Source organism: Microtus pennsylvanicus, chromosome 3 (assembly GCF_037038515.1).
Source record: "Microtus pennsylvanicus isolate mMicPen1 chromosome 3, mMicPen1.hap1, whole genome shotgun sequence".
In the NCBI taxonomy this organism is placed as follows: domain Eukaryota; kingdom Metazoa; phylum Chordata; class Mammalia; order Rodentia; family Cricetidae; genus Microtus; species Microtus pennsylvanicus.
The window spans coordinates 4,353,375-4,376,309 of NC_134581.1; the positions used below are offsets into that span (position 1 = coordinate 4,353,375).

The window sequence follows — 22,935 nt, forward strand, 5'->3', positions numbered from 1 at the left end:
TCACAGCCTCTGGGTGTTTTCAGAGGTCTGTGTGGAGAAGCAGGCAACTACTGGGGACAGGACTGAGGCAGACGACTCATCAGTGAGTCATTTGGTCATCCTGAGAACCTGGTACTTATTAGGCAAGTGTTCTACTCCTGTGCTATATACCCCGTCTTTTTTGTACTTTCTAAAATTTTTCATTATATTTAGTGTGTATGTGTTTGTGTGTGTGTGTGTGAAGTGCACAGTATCCTGGTAGATGCTCTATGTAGCCCTGACTATCCTGGAACAGAGTCCAGCTGCTCCCCAGTGCTGGGATTAAACGTGTGCACCATCATGTCCAGCCTGGGATTAAAGGCGTGTGCCACCACCGCTGGGCTCAGTTTGCATTTTTCAACCCAAGTTATTGTGGTGATGATGCAACCCCAGCCCTAGCGTGCAGCACAGAGGAGGGTATTGCTTTTTTTCTTACCCAGTGTAAGAGTCTTTCTGTTGTTGTTACAAGGGTGAATTTAATCCCGCTACACTTATTAACCTTAATTGTTAATATTATCTTCTGCTCTGTTTTTTATTTCAATGCTTCTACTTTTCTGTTTTTCCATGTCCAGTTTTTGCTTACAGTGAGCGGCAAGTGTGTGCACAGGTTTGTAATTTCGTGCAATGATTTGGAGGCTTCGACTCTGCCCCTACCCTAACCAGTGGTTACTTTTATATAAATATCTCTGCCAAGAGAAGAAAATGAAAGAAAGGGCTCTATTCTCCAAGGCTAAAGTTCGGCATCTTAGTTCTATCTTCAAAATCTTGGTGTCTTTTCCTCAACAGGATAAGTGATGAGAACCTCTTCCTGAGGCCAAAGATCTAGAGTGACCCAGACCCTGCACCTGAGGGCTGGAAAGAGGCCCGGCAGTTACCAGCACTTGCTGCTCAACATGAATTTGGATCCCAGCACCCACGAAACAAGCCAGGCATCTCATCTACCCCTGGACCGGCAACCCCAAGGTGGGCAGACAGGAAAGAGGGCTGTTGCTTGATGGCTTCCAGCCCAGCCCCACATTCAAAGAGAGGCCCTGACTCAAAGAAATAGATGGAGACCCATAGGGGAGGGCACTCAACACCTTAGTTTGGCAGACACAGGTACATTTCTTCACATACATGTTTGCATGTACTCATGTAGACACATACATATAAATAACAGATACAGAAACATGCTCCGATACACACACAAATTCTGTTTGCCTAAAGTACATCTTAAATTAGCAGGGAAAACAAATACCCTAACCGGAACGGAGCCGGAGCGGCTGTATCAATTCCACTCCCCTCTTGCCCCCAGATCTCAGGGAACATTGCAGAAGAGACTGTGGAAGGACAGAGAGGCCAAAGGATGCAGAGGAGGGTTGGGAAATGCTGTCTTTTGGACATGACCGAGCAGTTGTGCCAAAAAACTCAAGGAGCTGTACTTGCACAAGATCAAGCCAGTTGAAAGTCGAGTGTAGGTGGGGGAGGGGCTTAGAAAGCTCCACCCCTAACTGAGGAGCTTTTGGCCGGCCATTGATGGCGGCTAAAAAAGGGAGTCATTTTTCTTAGCTGTGTGACCACTGGTAGATGCTAGCGCTCCAGCAGAAGCCTCATTCCTATTTGCACACTGACAACTCTAAGTGGACTCAGTGGGTTATTATTATTTTTAAAGAAAGGACATCTTGGCTGAGTCTTGCAGTGGTGGTGCACACCTCTAATCCCAACACTTGGGAGGCAGAGGCAGGCGGATCTCTGTGAGTTTGAGGCCAGCCTGGTCTACAGAGCAAGTTCCAGGACAGCTAGGGCTACACAGAAAACAAAATAAATCTTAAAAAAGGACATCTTGAAGTGAGGAGGGGGAATTTAAGTGTTCAGGGGTGGGACTAAGGAGAGTTGGAAGAGGGCGTAGTGGACGGATATAGTAAAAATAAATTGAATACATGTATGAAATCTTAAGTAATAAATACAAACTTGCACATATATAATACGTAAAAACGAAGGATGGCGTTTGTACAGGGGCTTGCTGCAAAGACTGAGACCCCGAGTTCGAACCCTACGTTCTAGGAGGCAGGTAAGAACCAACGCCCAAAAGTTGTCCTCTGACCTCGATGGTGTCCATGGCACGTACACATCTCTCACTTAAAATAATTAATGAAAATAAATAAGAACAAAAATAAACTCAGGCAGTGGAGGCACTCGGGAGGCAGAGGCAGCCAGTTCTCTGAATTCTAGGCCAGCCTGGTCCACAAGAGTGAGTTCCAGGACAGCCAGGACTGTCACACAGAGAAACCCTGTCTCGAAAAACCAAAAATAAACACATACATAGGGAAAGGAGAATAAGAGAAAGATGACAGCAAAAGTAACAATTAGCAATCAGAAGAATGGGGACCCCCTTCTGGACCAAAGGCTAGCCTAAGTCCAGCTCCCAACTCTGAGGGGACGTCCTGCTAGGCCAGAGGTGACACCAACCACCAGAAATACAGACCACAAAGACCAGAAGACCAAAGAGGAAGCCGAAACCAAGAACAGAACACCCATCAAACAAAAACAAACTCAGAAAATATGGGAATTACTCCATTTCTATACCTAAACCATGGAGTTCAGCGGCTAAAGGGACCAGGCGTGGTGGCTCCACCTTTAATCCCAGCACTAAATAAGTAAATAATAAACAAATTTATGAATCCAATAATGGAGATAGAGCCCTCACAACCCAAGATCTCTTAGGTAAATCCAACAGCTGAATATGGCACTATGGGCCTGTAATCCTAGCGCTTGGGAGGTGGGGGTGGGGGTGTGAGGTGGTGTAGGGGGGAGGTGGGGGGATGGGGAGAGCAGGAGGATCAGAAACTCACACTCAGCCCCAGGGCTGCTTATCCAGCTTGAGCTACGGGAGCTTTAAACAAGAGTTTAAGAAGATGAAACAAAATTGACAAACTCCTGTTTTTCCAGCCCGAGTAGCAGGAACCAGTACATTTGATGACACCCAGATCTAGGGAGGATGTTGGGAAATAACCACCCCAAAGACGTTTGTGAGGGAAACTGGTGAAATTTCGGGGAAGGCGATTTGGTAGTATCTGTCAAAAATCTTTGACCCAGAAAACCCAGAAACCAATAGGTAGGGTTTGGTTTTGTTTGTTTTGTTTTGTCTTTTAATTTTTCAAGACAGGGTTTCTCTGTGTAGCCCTGGCTGTCCCAGAACTTGCTCTGTAGACCAGGCTGGCCTTGAATTTAGAGTTCCCTCTGCCTCCCAAGTGCCACCATGCCCAGCAAGTTATTAACCACAAAGTCTTCCCATTTAAAACTGGGCTATAGCTAGGAAGGTGAGACATTACTAGGCAGCATAGTGAGACCCTGTCTTCAACTAAAACCCCTTTTCTTTTTTTCTCACCTCTGACTGCTATGTAGCTGAGGATGGCCCTAAGATCTTCTTGTTCTACCTCCTGAGTGTCGGATCTAGGCCAGTGATACGCACCCAAGTCTTCCACTAACACTGAAAGGCAGCCTCTGGAATTAGTGCTCAGTGAGTCTTAGGGCTGCTGAACTAGGCGCTCTGGAGTACTTGCTATCTCACGAGCTGCTGGGGGTCTGCTCAGGTTACCGATTCAACCCTCAGGCCTTGGATCTCTGCTGCTGCTCTGCCTTAGGCTCCTTAGAGTCCTAGGAGGGTGGAGGGATGGGGGCGGGATCTAGAGGGTTCCTTTAAAAGGGACTAACAGCTCCAAGGGGAAGGTCAGAACTTGCTCCAGGGATGATGAAGTTGAAGATCTCCAGAAGGGAATGTTTTTTGGTCCTAAGGAGGTAGGAATACGGTCTGTTTTCCCAAGTGTCATTAAGAATCCCCTGAGTTCCTTCTACAACCAACTGTGGCTCAGAGACGCGAGAATCCACCATCTACAAATCTATAGCCTTACAAGAGGGCATCTTTGCCATGAAGAAAGTTTGGCAGTGATGGATCACAGATTCTGCTCCGGCAAAGAACACCAACCATACCTTACATCTTATTAGACCTTCACTCACCTGCCAAACTCCAAGACATCTTCCTCCCTTTGACTTGAATTTCTCACTAGTAAAGTTATGACAGTAATGATTGCTGTTAGATCTCCTGCCCCAACATCCTCTGCTTCTCTGCTTCTAGTGTGACTATGTTCCTAAGGGCTATATTTTACCTCAAGCCCTTCTCCATGCAATCAAGAGAATGCTACATAAGGTCAGGCAGTAGTGGCACACACCTTTAATCCCAGTGCTCAGAGGCAGAAGCAGGCAGAACTCTGAGTCGAGGTCAGCCTGGTCTACAGAATGAGTTTCAGGATAGCTAGGGCTACACAGAGGAACCCAGTCTCAAAAACAAACAAACAAACAAACAAAAAAACCCCAAAAAACAAAAAAAAATTTGCAATAATTTTAATTTACCTAAATGAGTGGATGGGTGGTTGGTCCTCAAATGCTGAAGACATAGAGCTTGCAGGTCTCCACTTTCTTCAGAAATTTCCTGGTGTGTGGGTGTTCTTGCACACACACACACACACACACACACACACACACACACACACACACATTATACAGTGTGTGTGTATGCCATAGTTACAGACGAGTGCTCCACACCCCACCCTGCCTGCCTTGGAACAGACCCACCATTCCCCTTGAACAGGAAGAGTTCAGATGAGATCCCTGAGGGAGATGCTTCCCCATCACCAGCAACATCTGGGCAACATCTGGCGAGCTATCCCAGGACAGGGAAATGCTTTTCTGCAGAAAATACATCACTTATTTGATTATATATTTTTTCCCTTTAATCTCCTCCTCCTCCCGCTCGCCAGACTCCCTCGCCCATCACGTTCCCTGCTCTAAGCCCCCACTGCAGTCCCTGCCAACTCCCTGCCCTGCTTTCAGCCTCGTCTGGTTTCCTGGATACAGAGCCCGGCAGGATGCAAACCTGGGTAGCCCCCGAGAACCTCATTAACTCTAGAGTCCAGCCTTGCCCAGCTCCCTCATCAGCATCTTGCAGAATCCTAGGCGAGGAATGTGCAACTGGCTGGGCTCCCTGGTCCAGGGCTCCCATCTTAGGCATTGGAAGCAGGAGCTGGCAAATAGAACAATACCTCAGCCATCATCAAAGCCCTTTCTGGGCTGGAGAGGTAGCTCAGCTGGCAGAGTGCTCTGCAGGGCCTTGGGTTCCGTCCCCAGCACTACTTAAAATCTTGAATGCTGGTACATGATTGTCATCCCAGCACTCAGGTGGTAGAGGTCGGAGAATTAGAAAAGTCAAAGTCATCTTCTGTTGCACTTTGAGTTTAGGCGAGACTCGGATACATCAGATGTGTCTCCAAGACTAAAAACCCTTCTGCTCCCAGGCGGTGGTGGTGCACGCCTTTAATCCCAGCACTCGGGAGTTGTGAGGTTCTCTGTGAGTTCGAGGTCAGTCTGGTCTACAAAGCAAGTTCCAGGGCAGGCTCCAAAGCTACAGAGAAACCCTGTCTTGAAAAACCAAAACCAAAAAACCCTTTTTCTGGTGACAAGTAGGAAGGCTGGTGGTGCCAAGATATGTTTGGGCCATCAAGGGCTGCAAATCAGCAGGCACAGGGTGAGCCCAGCTGACTATCTGATAGTGGAAGTGTGTGTGGCCTGAGGGACAGTTCTGCGACCACTCAGTCACCTGCAGAGACTGGTGTGCAGTTCTGTAGTGTTGTTGCTTTTTGGTTTGAGACAGAGCTTGACTGTAACTCTGGTTGTCTCAGGAGCTGGGATCAAAGTGTCTAGAGTACTGGGATTAAAGGTGTGTGCCACCATGCCAGGCCATGGTTTTTTTCTTTTTTCCTTTTTTTTCTTCCTCCAAGACAGGGTTTTTCTGTGTAGCCCTGGCTGTCCTGGAACTTGCTCTTTAGACCAGTCTGGCCTTGAACTCAGAGATCTGCCTGACTCTGCCTCCTGAGTTCTGGGATTATAGATATAAACCATCACACTTGGTTTACGTGTTTGCTTTTTGAAGCAAGGTTTCATATATGTTTGGCTGTTCTCAAACGGGCTTTCAAGATGGCAGGCAAGTCCCCTGCATCTTCGCCTAGCCCGGTAGACTATTTCCTGAGCAGCCCCAGCCACCACAGCTTCAATATAAATTGTGTCAGGAATCTCATTTGCCCCTCAGACCCCAGATTACCACAGGTGAAGGGAATACCCGAACCTTGCCTGTTGTCTGTACATGTACATCCAGGATTGAAGACCAAAGAAGGGTCCCTACCATTACCATTATCTCCACCCTAGAAGCGAGTTAGGCGGGAAAGAAGGTCACCTCCCTACTGCATCCGGGGGAGGGGAGAAAGGAATCCCTGAGGGTTGGACTAGCCACTGACAACATTCTTCTAGGACGTTCTGAAGAACCCAGACTGCAGCGGGAGCCGGGCTGAGGGGGAGGGTCAAGCTTCCACGAAGGCTTCCCGGAGGAGGCAGTACAGCCGTACCCTCCTAGGCGTAGCTGGGATTCCCTCAGGTGAGAGCAGAGAGGGTGGAACGTTCCAGGCAGTGCAGGCAGACTCCAAGACCGAAAACGCTCTAGGTACCGGACCTGCCGTGGGCCGAAGATTGGGGTGGGCTCCTGATATAGAAGCTGCCTGCTAGAACACACTTTCTTCTGCCCAGTAGGACAGGCAGTTGGCTGCGAGCCTAGGGACGGTCTTGGCGGGAGCAGAGAAGGTAGCAGGCCGCTATAAATGGCTAGGGTCCGGCCTAGGGAAAACTAGGGATGGGGGCGGGGGAGCTGGTTCCAGCAATCTCTGCTTTAGGTATTGTTCGGGAGTAGGGGCTCTGGCCCGAGGGCAGAGGTGAAGGCCAGGCGCCAGGCCCTGGGACGACGTTTTCCGCCCTCTCTCCTCCATCCCTGGCTAGTCTCCTGTCTCGGTTCCCTTTCTGCGGGATCTGGGAATGAGACGGGTAGGGTGGCAGCCAGGGCCAGGGAAGGGTCGTCGAATTGGATTGGTACTAAACTGTCCCAGGCGGGCGGAGGCAGGGTGGGGGAGGAGCTCCCTCCGTTCGCTCGCAGCCTCAGTCTACCCAGTCTGCAGCTCGGGACTGTCGAGAGGCGGGCGGGCATCTCTAGGACCTGGCTCTGCACGGAGCCCGGCGGCGATCGGAGGAGCGGAGCAGCGGCGCCGCGGCGGGGTCAGAGTCCGCGGGGAGGCTCCGGGCGGGGGAGGGGGCGGCGCCTCCGGGGCGGGGCCGCGGGCTGCGCGAGCTGCGGGCTGCGGGGCGGCCTGGCGGGAGGCCCGGCGTGCGTCAGCGCCGTGAGCCCCGGAGTTTTCCACTGACGAGGAGGGCGGAGCTGCGGGCGGGGCCGGGGCTCAGCCAGTCTCTCCCGCCGCTGCGGCCGAACGCGCAGACCTGGCTCGGCTGCACCGACGGCCGCCCGGCCGAGCGCACTGCGGGTCGCTGCGCGCGCTGCGACCCTGGGACGGGGACGAAGGTAGCCGCGGCGTCCTTGGCGAGCGTTGGCTGCGCAGGTAAGCGCCAGGGACCTTGAAACGCGACCGGCAGGGAATTGGGACAGGGGTCGTTCAGCCCGAGTGGCGCTGTCACTCCGACCTCTTTTGCTTATCTTGGGTCCTCCCGAGGGGTCGCCGGGATCCGGACGCCTAGCCCGGCTGCAGATCGCGCACCCCGGGTGGGAGCCCACGGCTAAGAGGGGGGGGAGCCCCAGGCTTCCCTTCCCCTCCCCCGCCCCGCTGCTGTTACCCCAAGATGCCCAGGCGCCCCAAAGCCGAGTGCAGGTGGCAGAGGGACGGGGCGCGCGTTCCCGGCGGCTGAGTTTCCTTTTGACCTAGTTGCCTGAGAACTTTTCAGAAGTTACTCGCGTGGCCGGGGCAGGTGACATTGGTCGTCTTCCTCCTCTGGCTCCCTAGGGGGGGCGAGAGTGCCGGAGCTGCGGCGTGTGCCGGGCGCCCCCGGCAGGCGGGGGTCAGGGAGGGCGTGGAGGGATGAGTGAGGAATGAGTGAGGCTCGGTGAGTCACGGACCCCGGGAGGCAGGGAGGGGGGCGGAGGATTGTGTCGTACGTTCACCTGTCACCGTCACACGCAGAGGCCACTGCCGTGAGTCACGGGGCGCAACTCCACCGACCACCCGCGGGCACTCGTAGGCTCTCTCCCACGCACTTCTATTCCCTCTTCTGCAAGCATTTCCTCCCCTTCCTCAGTTTCCCCTCCCCGGGGGCCCTCTCGCCTTCTTCACGTACTGTAGAAATGCCCACACCACAGCAACAGCCACACACTTAGTCACTCGGGTTGCCGGTACAGTCATTCTCAGACGTAGCCCACATTCCTGACAGCAGAGGATCCGACCCTGCGCTCGGGCTGCCCACCCAACACCTCCGGCCCGAAGTCTCAGCCCCATTGCCGGGAGTAAGTCTGCACTCCCGGCCCCCGAATCTTTGACAACCCCGCCCCCATCCCTCCCGCTGTCACCGTATCCACCCCCTTTTCTCCTAGGCCCTTGTCCTGTCAGTTCACCTGGCCCTGCCCTGTGTGTCGTACGGGTCACACCCTCTCCCTCAGAGGTGCTGAGCCGCCTTTTAGCCAGGCAAATCTAGAATTGTCGGTCCCTGCTTAACACCCTTGGGTGGCTTCCTGTGCCCTCGGGCTATCACAAGCCCTCTCACTGCACCTCCACCAGGAAGGCGCACTTCTTGTCCTTGCTCCAGTCCCTGGACCGTGCTGTGTCCCTTCTGGAAATCTGCCAACGTCCCTTCCTCAGAGGGACCTGCAACAGAGTCCCCAGTTGTACCCTTCCTGTAACTCCAGCTTGAGAGATGTTGGCTGTAGGTCTTCTTCCCTTGTGCACCAAGTGTCTGCCCATAATGCTTGGCATCTTTTGGAAACTTAGCAAGAATTTGATTGAATGAATGAATGAATGTGAAAAACGGGCTTTAGGCAGAGGAAGCACTAACTGTCAGGTACAATTTTCCCTGGGTAGAAGAACCAAGTATTTCATATAGCCTGCAAACATTTGGCATTTACCCAGTGCAGGGCCCTCGAGGCTGAATCGAAAGAACTGTCCCCTCCCCCCTGATCACTTTCGGAGGCACCGGTGGGGGAGGGGCATGTCAATGTGCTTCCTGTCTGCTGTGTCTTGAGCTGCCCTGCACTTTGTTTCTGCGAGGTCCAAGACGGCTCCGAGGTGATCTCTCCGCAGCCCAGGAAGTCCTCCAGGAGGGTCTGGGGTCCTGTGACCCAAGGTGTCAGGGGTGGGAGCGTGACTGATCAGGACCTGGGGTTCTGAGGTCAAAGGACACATTCTTCAGATTCCTGGAAGGGGGATCGAGGTAGTTCCAGGTGCCCCCTCCCAAGTACCAGCCCTGGCTGGGGGCTGGGGCACATCAGTGGGCTGAGGCTTCCCACAGCTGCCCCTTGGTTGTGGGGTGGAATAGCCTTCCCTGGATTCAGAGTACTAGATAGCTGTGGTCACTAGCCTGGGGTGACATTCCGTTCTCTGGGCTGTCAGTGCCTGTGTGTGGTGGCAGGAAGGGGGAGGCCCCAGATTCTCAGGCTGCTGCCATCCCGGAAGGAGCCTGGTTCTCTTTGATTCCGGGGCCTGTCTGTGGTGCTCTCAGGGTGTGTGGTGTCTCTGTCTGAGCCAGCTCCTGGGAATGGCTTTTCCTTCCTCCAAGTCCCTGGGACAGGACTCTGCTCACCCTGGGAACGGGATCTTGATTCCTGAGTAGCTGCCGCGGCCCCTCCCCCACGCCCTGACTCACTGTCTGGCACTTTTCTCGCGCTCTCTAGCTATCTTCCATTCCCTTTACTGACTTGGCCTCTTCCTGTCCCTGACTTCTCAGCCTCTGGATCCCAGGTGGCACCCTTCCCTCCTGCCCTCCCTCTGCTCAGACCCAGCCAGAGGTCCAGCCTGGAGCACAGCCTAACCTTTCTGGGATGTTCACAGCTTTGGATGTGAACACTCTTTGGCCTTAGTTCTTATCTGGATACACTTGACTGTGGAGCCCTGGTCCGGGCTGCACCTCCCTCTCTGACATCTGTCTGTTTACTCTTGGGGAACTGGGAGCCTCTGAGATGCCATCTCACCCTTGCCTGCAGCCCCAGTGAGCTTCCCTCCCCTGCTCTCAAAGCCACCTTTGAACACTAAGCTCTGACCCTGGCTGGGGGATGGGCATGTGTCCCCTCCTTAAATTAGCTTTCAGGAGCAGGAAAAAGTCACACGGAGACCCGTGGGCAAAGGACTGTCCTGACCGCTTGTTTGGGGCCAGGTTTACTATGGCTGGTGTGAGGGAGGCCGTTACACTGTGGTTAGATAAGGAGAGAGTGCTGAGAAAAATTCAGGATCTCTGAGCCATTTCAGCCAGTCTGAACCACCTACAAAAGACATTTTTCTGTTTCCAGCGGTTGGGGCATCCAAAATCAAGGCCCCAACCTGGCGTAGGCCCCCTTCCTGATCTGTAGATGGGCACTATCTTACTGTTTTCTTATAATAGAGGGACAGGTCCTCCATCTCTTTAAGAATGATTTAATTTTTGTGTGTGAGTGTTTTGCCTGCATGTAGGTCTGTGTGTCATGTATATGCCTGATGCCTTTGAAAGCAAGAAGGGGTGTCATATCCCCTGAAACTGGAGTTACAGATGGTTGTGAGCCGCCATGTGAGTGCTGGGAATTGAATCCCGGACTGCTGGAAGAGAAGAAGGTGCTCCTAATTGCCCTCCAGCCACTCTTCTTTAAGGAACTGAACCTAGGGTTTCATGCGGGCCAGATAGCTGAGCCGTGTTCCTGGCCCTCAGGTGCAGGTCCGTGACAGCGTATGTCTGTCAACCCATGGCAGCATATGTCTGTCAACCCAGCACTTGGGAGGGAGATGAGGAATTGAGACCATCGTGGGCTACAGGAGACCATTTCTCACTCAGGATACTCAGTAGAGGAGTATTTTTGTTGGAAAGTGTTCTGTCCATAGCAGCACCCCTGAAAAGGCAGAAGCGGGGAGCTTTTGAGGTTTGTTTGGAAATGCCTTTTTGGGGGAGGGGGTCTTACTCTGTAAATCAGTTTGGCTTGAAACTCCAGGCAGTTCTCATGCCTCACCTGGGACTTTATAGATTCAAGCTGTGGCTTCTGGAAGGATGTAAGGCTGGGCTGTTCCAGTCTGTGCAGAAGCCAAGGAGGTTGGCAGGGACAGGGCCCTGTGAGGAACTACAGAGTGTTGCTCAGCATGGGGCATGCAAGGTAGTAGCTTCATTCTACCCTGGTTGTGGAGTCTAGGGTGGCTCAAGAGAGGGATGGGTGGTAGCAGGTGGGGGCAGAGACATGGAACAGGTGGTAAACTACACACTTGTGTTGAGAAGCCAGCTCAGGGCTTTGCACAAGCACCTCACCATGGAGCTATACCATCAGCCCAAATTTTGATAGATAGTGACCTGCATAGAAACACACATACACACACACACACATACACACACACACACACACACACACACACACACACACACACAGTATAGGAATATAAAAAATACAGCTAGAGGAATTTTAAAACATTTAATTCCCACACAAACTACCTTGAATATCAATCTTCCCATACTTCTCCCAGGACTCCTGCACAACTGTCCGCAGTACACACTCCTCCTGCTGGCTTCTCTAGCCTGGCAGTGGAGAGGGCAGAGACAATTGGGGTCCCCACCGACTGGTTCTACTTTCTGATAATCTTGGTCCGTATTTCTTGGTGCACTCACTCGTCTGTGTTTAGTCTCATGAGTCCTAGAGCCGATTATTTTTTACACACTCAATGAGCACAAATCACTGAGAGAGAACTTGATGGGTATTGATTCCTGTACACCTCCCAGTCCTAGAGGTTCTAATTTGCTTTCTTTGCTTTGAGACACTGTATCTCATAGCTGAGGCTGATCTTGAACTCTTAATTCTCCTGCCTCTACCTCCCAAGTGCTGGGATATCAGGTGTGCACCGCCCTACCTGGCCTCTGGGGACTTAAGACCATTGGAGACAATGATGTTAAGGAATTAGCCCAGGATGGCCCAGCCAATAACCAGGCCAGGATTCAAATGTAGCTAGCGAATTCTGGCACTGGTTAGCCACTAGGATACCTCCAGAATCTCTGCCTGGCCTGTGTGAACTCCAGGACTGAGCACTGCCTGGGTGTGGGTGCAAGAAGGGGTGGGGGGAGGACTGGGGAGGGGTGGCTGCAGGTTTCTGGCTTGAGCAACTGGGTGGGTGGCAGTGCTGTTACTAAGACAGGGAACACAGGAAGAGGAACAGATGGCATGGGGGATGGGGAACAGACAGGGTTCAATTTGGGGCCTGGGAATTATGTATTTCCAGGGGAAATGGGCCCTTGGTCTTGGGGTCTCAGAGATGGACCTTTTGTCTTATGGACAGCACCTGAAATTAGAGAAAAGAATGGTGTGTGTGTGTGTGTGTGTGTGTGTGTGTGTCGTGTCTTGTCCCACGCTTTGGACTGTGGTGGTGGCCGTGACAGGATGTTTAGGGGCTGCCTGTCAGCTTGTGTGTATGAGTGTGTCTGTGGTCAGGGTGCCTGGCTCATGCCCAAACATCTCCTGGGAGAGCCTACAGGTCAACCGAGCTGTTTGTGTTTGCGGTTTGACTCTGGGAAGGGGGGTAGCCAAGGCTGAGAAGCTGCCCCGGAAACACCTGTCATCCTCTCTCCCCCAGGTCCAGGGTGGGGTCTTGGCCTGGTTCTCCCATGCCTGCCATGGAGGAGAAGGCTGTCGCTTCCATGAGTACTTTTATCCACTGAGTGGGCTGACAGCTGGTGCCCTCAGATCAGGGGCTTGCAGGAAGGCTTGGGTAGGACATGCCACCCTAGGAATGACAGATACCTCAGTGGAGAAGACCCTTACAGCTTTCCTGCCCCTTTCACTTCCTGTGACGGTGCTGGGGGAGGGGTCCCAGCTGTGGCCATTCAGCCCTGAAGGAGTGAGTTCCATGGGACTCTAGCCAGTCAGTCACGCAGCAGGTAGCTTCCCTCAGCCCACATTCTCTGGTCCCCAAGTCCTGGAGGGAGGGGCTGTTACTGGTTCAAGAGCTGGGAGTTAGGGAAGGCATTTTCACCCCCTCCCCCCCAGCCTGACTGGTGAGTGACCGCACCCTGCCAGAGGTCCAGAAAAGCCACCGACAAGTAAGGGAGGCTTGGATTGCAGCTTTCTGGGTCAGTCTCTCTATTAGAGATTTTGTTTTGTTTTAAGGAGAATTAACCATGTTAGAGTAGAAGGCAAAACATAGGTGAATTTTGAGATCAAAGTATCCTGCCTGAAGTCCAGCCTAGAGCAGGGGACTTTTTCTCCTGTGGCATGGGACTTTCTGAGGGAAACTCTAAGAAGCTCCATCCTGGGGAGGGGAGGGGCTTGGGGAAGTCCTTCTGCCTGGAGTGGAGCCAGTGTCAAACCCAGTGGCTACTCCCAGAGTGCCTAGTCAGCCTGGCCGTCAGTGGGCAAGGTGGCAGGCCAGTGCAGTGGAGGAGCGCTGCCCTTAGAGGCAGGCTGTGCAGATGGCCGCTGCAGAAGCCCTGTACACAGCACACAAAGGCACACAGACCCGAGTGCCTGTGAGTCAGCCTCCAGGATTCCTGGGAGGATGAGCCAGGGCAGGCTGAGTTCTGTCAGTCCATCTGTCAGTCTGTCTGCCTTCTGGCTCTGTTGGGGTGTGTGTGTGTGTGTGTAGGAGGCAGTTGGAAGGTACCTGGCTGCTGGTGGTGCGTGCGCACCAGCATGTGTGTGTGTGTGTGTGTGTAAGTGGGAAGGTACCTGGCTGTTTTCCCGAAAAGGCTTGCTATCAGGGCCAGGTCTTGGGAGGTCAAAGTCTCTGGGATTAGAGTCGTTTGATGGAGAGGTGCTATGGTGTCTGGTTCTGGTTCTGAAGACCCTGCTGGTGAGCCTACCATGAGCCTGAAGCTTCTGGCAGGACTGGAGGGCCCAGATGGAGTTTGGGGTACACCATGAGGTAAGCCAGGATGGGGAAGCATGGTTAGGCTGGGAGCCTGCCGCTCAGAGTCTCTTCTCTTTCCAGGTCATCTGTCCTCCGCTCCTAGAGCCCCTCCGTACCACCATGGCTGGGGTACTGAAGAGGAAGTTTGACCAGCTGGAAGACGACTTCTTCAGCTCCAGCTCCTCCTCCTCCTCTGGCAGTCTCTCTTTCTCCTCCTCCCCCGGTTCTTCTGTCTTCCCTGCCTGGAACTCAGATGAGGAGGGACCATGTGGTCAGGCACTCCGGCCCGATCAGGACTCCAGTGGCCTCCAGAGTTTCACTCGTGAGTCTTCCGTCCTGGGAGCCCCTCCCCACACACATACCCTTTCCTTCTCCAAAGATGAAATTGCCCTTTGCAGCCTTGGGGTGCCTCTCCTACTTCCTCCTAGGAGAGACACCTGGGCCTGCCTTGACTTCCCTTTGACCTTGGGAGTCCTGGGGCTCGAGGCCTTCCTAAGGGGCTGTCTTCTGTTGCCTTTCTAGTTTCCCAGTACACTTGCCCTCCCAGGAACCCAGCTGGAGTTGGTCCTGCATCTCCTATCCCCTGTGCACATGGCCTGCTGAGCCACTTCCCTCTTGTGTTACTGCTTTTTAGCTTTTTTTCTGAAGGGTTTTTCCTGGTTAGTCCCCCCCCCCCCCCCCCCCCCCGGTCTTGAGGACAGAATCCTGTATAACCCAAGTTGTCCTCCAACTTGCCTCCATAGTACAGGGATTATAGAAGTGCCCCGCCACGGCTGGATTCAAGGTCTCCTGTGTAGAACTAGTCTCAGGGCAGACTTGTTTATAAGTGAGACGTGATGGCGGATGCCTTTAATTCCACCACTGAGAGGCAAAGCCTCCTGGATCTCTGAGTCCAAGGTTGGCCAACCTGGTGTATGTATCAGGTTCTAGGCCATAAGAGGACCTTAGCACCCATATTAGACGGCTCACAATCACCTGTACCTCTCACACTAGGGATCAGACACCTTCTAACAAGGGCACCTGCATGCAGGGCATACGCTCACATGTACTTATTAAAAGTAAATAAGCTTTTTTTCTTTTTAAATGATACCAACGAGGTGGCTCAGCAGGTGAAGGTGCTTGCCCCCAAGCCTCATGACCTGAGTTCAACCCCTGGAACCCACATGGTGGGAGAGCCAACTAAATATGTAATCAATAACTTAGAAACAGAAAGATTAAGTCTTCTGAAGAACACTTAAACTATCAAGGAAAACATCTTTTTAAATTTATGTGTGTGAATACCATGTGCACACCATGTGCATGCTATACCTGAGGAGATCAGAAGAGGGCGTTGGAGCCCTTGGAACTGGAGTTATGTTGGTTATGAGCAACCGTGTGGGTGCCCGTGCTCTTAACTGTTGAGCCATTTCTTCAGTGCCTCGATATATTTAAACACAGAATTATTGCCTTTATTACATGTAAAGAATGCTTAGCAAATGCACAATAATTACAGAAAACTGTATAGAGGATCTGTAATTGGTTGATAGTGATCGTGGGGTGCTTAATCTTTTCATGCGGTCCTTTGGACTGATGAACGACAGTAAGCCAATGTTGACTTGGGTGCCTCCTTCAGTTTCTCCAGATCACCCAGGCCTCTGGGTGGAGGGAATGGCGGGGTTAGCATCTTCCTAGAAATGATACCGCACGGAGAACTTACTTTCTGCCCGTCTCATTGTCCCTTCCAGCCCCATCCATTCTGAAGCGGGCTCCGCGGGAACGGCCGGGTCGCGTGACCTTCGATGGCATCACTGTCTACTATTTCCCACGGTGCCAAGGATTCACCAGTGTGCCCAGCCGTGGTGGCTGCACCCTGGGCATGGCTCCTCGCCACAGCGCCTGCCGCCTGTTCTCTTTAGCTGAGTTTACACAGGAGCAGGTCCGCGCTCGGCGTGAGAAGCTCCGACAGCGGCTGAAGGAGGAGAAGCTGGAGACGCTGAGGTGGAAGGTATGGAGACCTATCGGAGTTGGTCTGCATGTGCTCGGTGTCAGGGGAGGTGTACAGAGAGGGTTCAAGGACTGTGGCTATAACTCGGGCAAATAGAATGTTTGCCGAACGTACAGGAGGTCCTGGCATCCGTTAGCAGCACCGCAGAAACCAGGCATCCTGGTGCAGAACTTGGGAGGTGGGAGCTGAGGAGTAAGAAGTTCAAGGTCATCCTCAGCTACCCAGCAAGTTTGAGGCCAAGGCCCTGTCAAAAGAAAAGTAGGCAGTTTCAGACGAGGATCAGGTCTGGAGCATAATGCTTGAGTTGTTCTAGACTTCCTAGGGTTGGAGACAGAGCTGACATTGCTAGTATGTGTGTCTTGTTAGAGTAGGGGTTTTGTGTCTGACCTAAGATGACATGGTTGACACATCTGTTAAATCTCTCGCATCCTTCCTGTGTGCATAGCTTTCCGTGGCTGGAGTTCCAGAGACAGGGGCAGGTGTGCCCCTCACGGCAGATGCCATCCCTGACGCCTCTGTGGAGGACGACCTGGCAGCGGCTGTAGCGGGTGGCCGCTTGGAGGAAGTGAATTTCCTGCAGCCCCATCCACCTCGTCAGCGACGGGCCCTGCTTCGTGCTTCGGGTGTCCGAAGGATCGACCGAGAAGAGAAGCGGGAGCTGCAGGCGCTGCGCCAGTCGCGGGAGGACTGTGGCTGTCGCTGTGATGGAGTCTGTGACCCCGAGACTTGCAGTTGTAGCCTGGCCGGGATCAAATGCCAGGTGTGCAGCTGGACTGGGGAGAATGGGGGGTGGGGTATGCCTGCTATGTTCAAGATCTCTGGGTTAAATCCCTACCCCCACTACCTAAACAAAACCATCAAAAAAAAAATCCTCAATTTTAACCGCCTGCAGAGGCAGGCTGGTCTCTAAAGTCAAGGCCAGCCAGGTCTATACATACTAAGTTCTAGGCCAGCGAAGGCTACACAGTGAGACCCTGTTTCAATCCAGGCCTTGGTGTCACATGCCTTCAACCCCAGTACTAGGGAGGCAGAGGGAGGTGGATCTTAGAGTTCAAGGCCAGCCTGGTCTACAGAGTGAATTCCTGAACAGCCAGGGCTACACAGAGAAACCCTGTCTCAAAAATCAAAACAAAAAGCAGAGCCTACTGGATTTGGTGGGGTGGGGAGCTGAGCCAGCCGGCTTCTAGCACTCGCTGAGTCCTGACTTGTGCGTTGTCTTTCTCTGCAGATGGATCACACATCCTTCCCCTGTGGCTGCTGCAGTGAGGGCTGTGAGAACCCCAATGGCCGTGTGGAATTCAATCAGGCAAGAGTTCAGACACACTTCATCCATACGCTCACCCGCCTGCAGATGGAGCAGGGTGCCGAGAGCCTGGGGGACCTGGAGTCTCCCGTCCAGGACAGCCCCGCTGAACAAGCCCTGGTTTCCCCCTTTCCGCTGGCCAAGCCCCCCGTGAGGAGCGGGGAGTTGGGAGAAAACAGCTGCAGCAGTGACATGACCGACTCTTCCGCATCCTCGTCCTCCGGCGGCAGCGAGCCTCCAGACCACCTCGCCTGCCCCAGCCTGCCAGGTCCCAGCTTCAGGTCTGGCGTGGATGAAGACAGCCTGGTGCAGATCCTGAATTTCAGTGACTCTGACCTCGGTGTTGAGGAGGAAGAGGAGGAGGAGGAAAGGGGTGTGGGCAACTTGGATAACCTCAGCTGTTTCCATCTGGCTGACATCTTTGGTGCCAGTGACCCCAGCAGCCTGGCCAGCTGGACTCACAGCCAGTCTTACTCTAGCCTTGCGTCGGGCATCCTGGATGAGAATGCCAACCTGGACGCCAGCTGCTTCCTGAACAGTGGACTTGAAGGGTTGAGGGAAGGTAGTTTCCCTGGCGGTTCAGGATCCCCTGGGGTGGAGGCCACGCAGAGTGGCTCCTGGGACCTCAGCTTATCCTCCTGTGACTCCTTTGAGCTGCTCCAGGCTCTGCCAGACTATAGTCTGGGTCCTCACTATACTTCCCGCAGGGTATCTGGCAGCCAGGACAGCCTTGAGGCCCTCCACCCCTTGCCCAGCTTCTCTCCGCCAAGGGATGCCAGCTCTTGTTTCCTGGAGTCACTCATAGGCCTCTCAGAGCCGGTTACCGATGTCCTGGCACCCCTTCTGGAGAGCCAGTTTGAGGACACTGCTTTGGCACCTTTGGTGGAGCCTGTGCCAGTGTAAGGACCAAGATGCCATTTCCCTGCCCCCAGAGCCCTGTTGCTGCTTTTTGTGTGATTTTGGGATTCCCCAAGGTCTTTGTATGTAATGGTCTCCCATGGGCTGGTCCTGGCCATGGGTGCTGAATGCACCCTCTTATTTTTACATTAACACTCTGAAGTTATTTATTTTTTTATTCTGTACTAAAGAGAGGGCAGGGAGGGGTGTCCCTCTGTCAATGCCTGGTCTCTTTGTATTCAAACAGAGGTCTTCCACCTCCCAGTGTGTTCCAGAAGGAGGAAGAGGGGCGGGGCTCTCCTGGAGCCTCAGGAACTGTTTTTCTGCACTGTGATAGGTTCCTTGTCCCAAGACAGCGACAGGGCTGAGAGCAGAGGCTTATGGGTTCCTCTGAAGCCTGGGAACTAGATCTTCTGGACTGTGAAGATGTAATTTATTCCTGTAATTTATTTAGGGACTGCGGGCGGCATCAGTGGTCGAGCCTCTCTGGCAGGTGGGCAGTGTTGGGGCAGAGCCCCTTCAGTGTACGCTGCCTGCCTGGGCCTTGGTGTGGTCTGCGTGGGTTGAGCCTGTTACCCACGTCAGCTGCCTGGCTCCTGAGCTGAGGGTGTGCGTTGCACCAGCCTTGACCAAAAACCTTTTTTGCCCCTGCCTGGCCACCACTTTCCTGTGCCCGGTTCCCTTTTCCCCCAAGGCCTGTTCCTGTAGGATGGGAAGCCAGAGGCCCCAAGGAGGGGCAACGGGCCTGCCTCAGGGCATGAAGCGCACCCCGAAGTGTGCCCCATCACTGTCTCAGGGCTTTCTGGGCACTGAACTCCACCCTTTGCCCACCATGTGCCCCTCGGCCGGTTGGCAGGGGCTGGCTCTTGTTGAGGGCTTTTATGCCCTTCATTAGCTGACGTTGGATTTTGTATGCATTTTTATATTGTCTCTAAGTGTCAGAACTATAATTTATTCATTTCTTTGTATGTGTGTGTGTGCCAAGAGACACAGGCTCAGGCCAGGAGGCCTTGCCAGCCTGTGTGCTTGTGGGAACACATTGTACCTGAGCTGACAGGTACCAATAAAGACGCTCTATTTTTAAGTGTGGTCTCTGTGGTGGGGTGGGGAGCATGGTGCACCCCCAGGAAGCAGTGGGGCAGGGCACTGCAGGGTAGCAGGGACAGCGGCTGGCCGTGCTGATGCTGCAGGGCCAGCACATTGGGCTTCCTTCCAGGTGGGCCAGTCAGCCCAGAGGCAGAAAGCCAGCTGAGAGGTTGGCTGGACAAATGGAAGTTTTCCCTCTGTGTTAACCCATTCCTTGGCAGTGCCGTCTGGGCCGCAGAGGGGAATTGTAAGGCGGCAGAATTGTCGCTTAGGCTGGGCAAGGGCACCCTCCTTTGCATACATACACACTGGTCTGGGCCCTGGCCCAGAAGCTACTGTCTTGGTCCAGGAAGGGCAGAGCAGTAAGATGTGGCTAGGGGAGCCTGGCCTGGTGACAGGGCTCGGCAGCTGTAGTCCCTGGGGACTTGCGCTTGCTCCGGAAGTGTCTCTACCAGCCAGACCTGTCAGACCTGTCCCAAGGCAGCCAGAATAGGCCTTAGGCCAGCGGTGCAGGCCAGGCTGCGCCCTACTCTGGAGAACCCCAGTCTGGAGCTTGAAGGGACTTGCACAGTCCTCCAGGGAATGACCGCAGGCGCCCCTGCCTATGCTCCAGCCCCCCTGCTGTGTGCTACCCAGCTCACTCCCCCTGGTGAGGGGCCATGCAGATTGCTGGGTTTCTCCAATCCCGTGCAGTGACTACTCTCAGACTGCTCGATTCCTACCCGGGCAGCAGCTCGAAAGCCTGTGGTGTATATAAGCCTGTGAGCACACTGATACCCATTCTGTTTCTCTCTGACCTTTTCTTTTTCTTTCTTTGCGCTGGTGTTTTGCCTGCATGTATGTGTTAGGGTGTCAGAGATCTTGAGTTAGACAGTTGTGAGCTGCCATGTGGGGTGCTGGGAATTGAATCTGGTCCTCTGAAAGAGCAGTCAGTGTTCTTAATCACTGAGTCATCTCTCCAGCCCTGAGACAGGGTTTCTCTGTAGCTTTGGAGCCTGTTGTGGAACTTGCTCTATAGACCAGGCTGGCCTTGAACACAGAGATCTGGGATTAAAGGCGTGTGCCACCACGGCCTGAGGGCTTGGATCACGGCCTGCAGAGGGGCCACGCGTACTGGCTTAGCTTACTTAACTTCTCAGAGTAGAGTCTCCTGGTCCGTTCTGACCTCTCCCCTTCCATCACCAGGGCCTGGAGACCCTTGTGCAGAGATGGCGCTAGCACGCAGCATTGTGTCTCTTCTGAGAGTGCCTGGTGACAGCCCCTACAGCCTCCTCCAGACTCCGTCCCTGCTCAGCTCAGACTGAGACCTTTAATTCCCATCTGGGGTCACAGGGTCAGTTCTGGGAGTTTTGTTTAAATGGAGACAGATTAACATCAATCTCTTACAGCAGCACGCTCCCAAAACTCAAACACAGACCGCCTAATAAACCTGTCCCAACAACACTTGTCAAACAGCAGAGGAAAAGGACCTGATCGTCCCTGTCGGGGAGGGTAGCATTCTAGATCCATGCACATGGTCAGCAGTGTCACAGAAAGGCCGGGGCTGGAGTGCACAATGGAGTACCAGCCAGGCACCCTCACAGCCCTGGGTTCTAGCTCCAGCACCGGAAGAAAGACGCAAAACAAGATTTAGCAGCCCTCCAGGCAACTGAAGTTCTAAAAAACGCTCTTGTCAGGTAGGTGAAGGTGACTTTGAACTCCTGATCCTCCTGCCAATACCTCCCAAATCCTGGGATTCTAGTAAGTTGTCCGGACACCACACACACACGCACACACTCCCCCTCTGAGACAAGGTCTCACGTAGCCCAGGTTGTACCTGCTTTGTTGTGGACCCCAGTGCTGGGATAATAGGTCATCCATCGCCACCACACATCTACGTTCTACCCACACTGAGGCCTTTATTTTGAGACTGCTTTATTCATTAATTCAGCCACTCTATTTTTATTTTCTGTATAAACATGAGCTTACGCATGCCGCAATTCTTGTGTGGAGGTCAGAGGACAACTTGTGCAAATTGATTCTTTCCCACTACGTGGGACCTAGGGATTCAGGTCAGGTCATCAGAGTTGGGACAGGAACCTTTGCCTGCTCAGCTGTCCCACCAGCTCCAGTCTTTGGTCTTGAGACTGCAACCAGCCACAGAGCCCTGGCTGGCCTGGAACTCCCTATGCAGACCGGGCTGGCCTGGAAGTTTTCTTTAGAATATAGCAATATGCTTAAAAGGGAAGCCCATCCTTTTTTTTCCTTTTGGAGACAGGATTTCTCTGTGTGGTAGCTCACTTACTGGAACTCACTCTGTGGATCAGGCTAGCCTTCAGGGCTCCACCTGCCTCTGCCTCCTAAATGCTGCTGGGATTAAAGGCACACACTACCAGCTGAGACCTATCCTTTTCTACAGCGCCCAAGAATTCCTAACTGTTGTGCTATCAGTAAACATGGGTAAACACATCATTACTCAATTTGAGGGTAGAAGGTGAGTTCAGGGGTACTGTGTGTACCTGGGGATCATGATACCCTCACTTCCAACCCATTATAAATAAATGGTTTTCTAGATATTACTGGCAAAGGATGATGCAAGATTCAGGAGATGGAGTCTTTCTTTTTTGAGATGGGGTCTTACATAGCCCAAGATCACTCAGTTAGGATGAGCTTGACCTTCCAAAGTGCTGGGGTTACTTATGTGTGCTGGGGGTGTGTGTCAAACTCAGGATGTCATGCACACTGAACAAGGGGTCCACCAGCTAAGGGGGCCTGATCTTAGAATGGAGCACGTGGGAGGGGCCTCCAGATACCCAGTTCAGAGTCCCCACTTCTTCCCATTCCCCCAAGGCTGGACTGACCCATAATTCCATCCTGAGAAACAGGGAGAGGTGTACTGGGAACCCAGCAAAGGTGAGTTCTCTTACCAGGTAAAATGATCTTAGCATCTGAATAGGGACCGCTGCACTGCGCCTGCCGCCTGCCCACTCAGGCATTAAATGGGTTCCTAGAAGGAGAGCTGGCTGGCCAGTATCTTTCACAAAATCCAAAGTGTGATGATTGCAGGGGCAGGATGTGGCTCGGTGGGAATGTGACTTGTCCCTACCAGGTGAGGTCCAGCTTGGGGGAGGTGGATGAATACAATGAAGACAATGGGCCTTGATAATCTGTTGACCCTCTTGCACAGGGTCTTAGTTCAGGCCCTTCTGCAGGTGGTCCTATGGTCTGAGCCCACTGCCAGGGCAGGCTCAGTGGACATCATGGTAGGGAGGGGTAGTTGCTTCTCTAGTTCCGAGATACTGGGAGATACTGGGGCAGGGGACACTCTGAAATAGCTCTAGGGTGCTTTTTCCCAGCCATCGCTCTACTGGGAGATCTCTTTGTTCTGCTTCTTCAAGAGTCTGGAACAAAAGTGAGCTCCATGAGGAAGGGGCCAGAGAGCCCCAGGGAAAGTTGCTTCTTAGGCCTTAAAGACATAAAGCTTCCAGACACCTTCAGGTCAGATGAGGCATGAGTCCAAATAAACCACAGACAATTCAGAAATGGCGAGAATATGTCATTTTCCCAATTCTTTCTCCACCGGTGCACTTCCTGCTTTCCCCCATGTAATGTGTATAGACTGGTGACCTCTACCGGCTCAAGCCCTCTCCAGGCACAGCTAGGGCCTCAAGGACCCTTGGGCTTTCTCCAAAATTTCCTCTCTGATCTTGGGATAATTGGGGTACTCCGTCAGGACCTGGTACAGAGATAGA

The 22,935-nt window shown here is 53.1% G+C and overlaps 2 protein-coding genes across 3 annotated transcripts in view; one reads left to right on the forward strand and one right to left on the reverse strand.

The window, feature by feature from the left end:
* The first annotated feature begins 7,351 nt into the window (after window positions 1-7,351).
* Window positions 7,352-19,202, forward strand: Csrnp1 (cysteine and serine rich nuclear protein 1). 2 transcript variants are annotated; one of them, XM_075964157.1, is made up of 5 exons: window positions 7,352-7,487; window positions 14,016-14,256; window positions 15,659-15,918; window positions 16,364-16,678; window positions 17,147-19,202. In XM_075964157.1, the coding sequence occupies exons 2-5, from the start codon at window positions 14,055-14,057 to the stop codon at window positions 18,122-18,124; spliced, it is 1,755 nt and encodes a 584-aa protein (XP_075820272.1). In that variant the 5' UTR covers window positions 7,352-7,487; window positions 14,016-14,054; the 3' UTR covers window positions 18,125-19,202. The 2 variants fall into 2 exon arrangements, with proteins under 2 accessions (XP_075820272.1, XP_075820273.1); XM_075964158.1 differs by lacking the exon at window positions 7,352-7,487 and adding an exon at window positions 9,138-9,158.
* Window positions 19,203-21,093: 1,891 nt separating this feature from the next.
* Window positions 21,094-22,935, reverse strand: part of Ttc21a (tetratricopeptide repeat domain 21A) — a 34,144-nt gene continuing 32,302 nt past the window's right edge. The window contains exon 29 of the mRNA XM_075964163.1: window positions 21,094-22,919. Within this exon, the coding sequence (XP_075820278.1) occupies window positions 22,842-22,919 (78 nt within the window). The 3' untranslated portion in view covers window positions 21,094-22,841. The remainder of the gene's footprint in view (window positions 22,920-22,935) is intronic.

Coding starts and splice junctions, on each gene's coding strand:
- Csrnp1 (XM_075964157.1), top strand. CDS start 14,055: ATGGCTGGGGTACTGAAGAGGAAGTTTGACCAGCTGGAAGACGACTTC. Junction 15,919..16,363: donor TGGAGACGCTGAGGTGGAAG/GTATGGAGACCT, acceptor CTGTGTGCATAG/CTTTCCGTGGCTGGAGTTCC. Junction 16,679..17,146: donor TGGCCGGGATCAAATGCCAG/GTGTGCAGCTGG, acceptor CTTTCTCTGCAG/ATGGATCACACATCCTTCCC.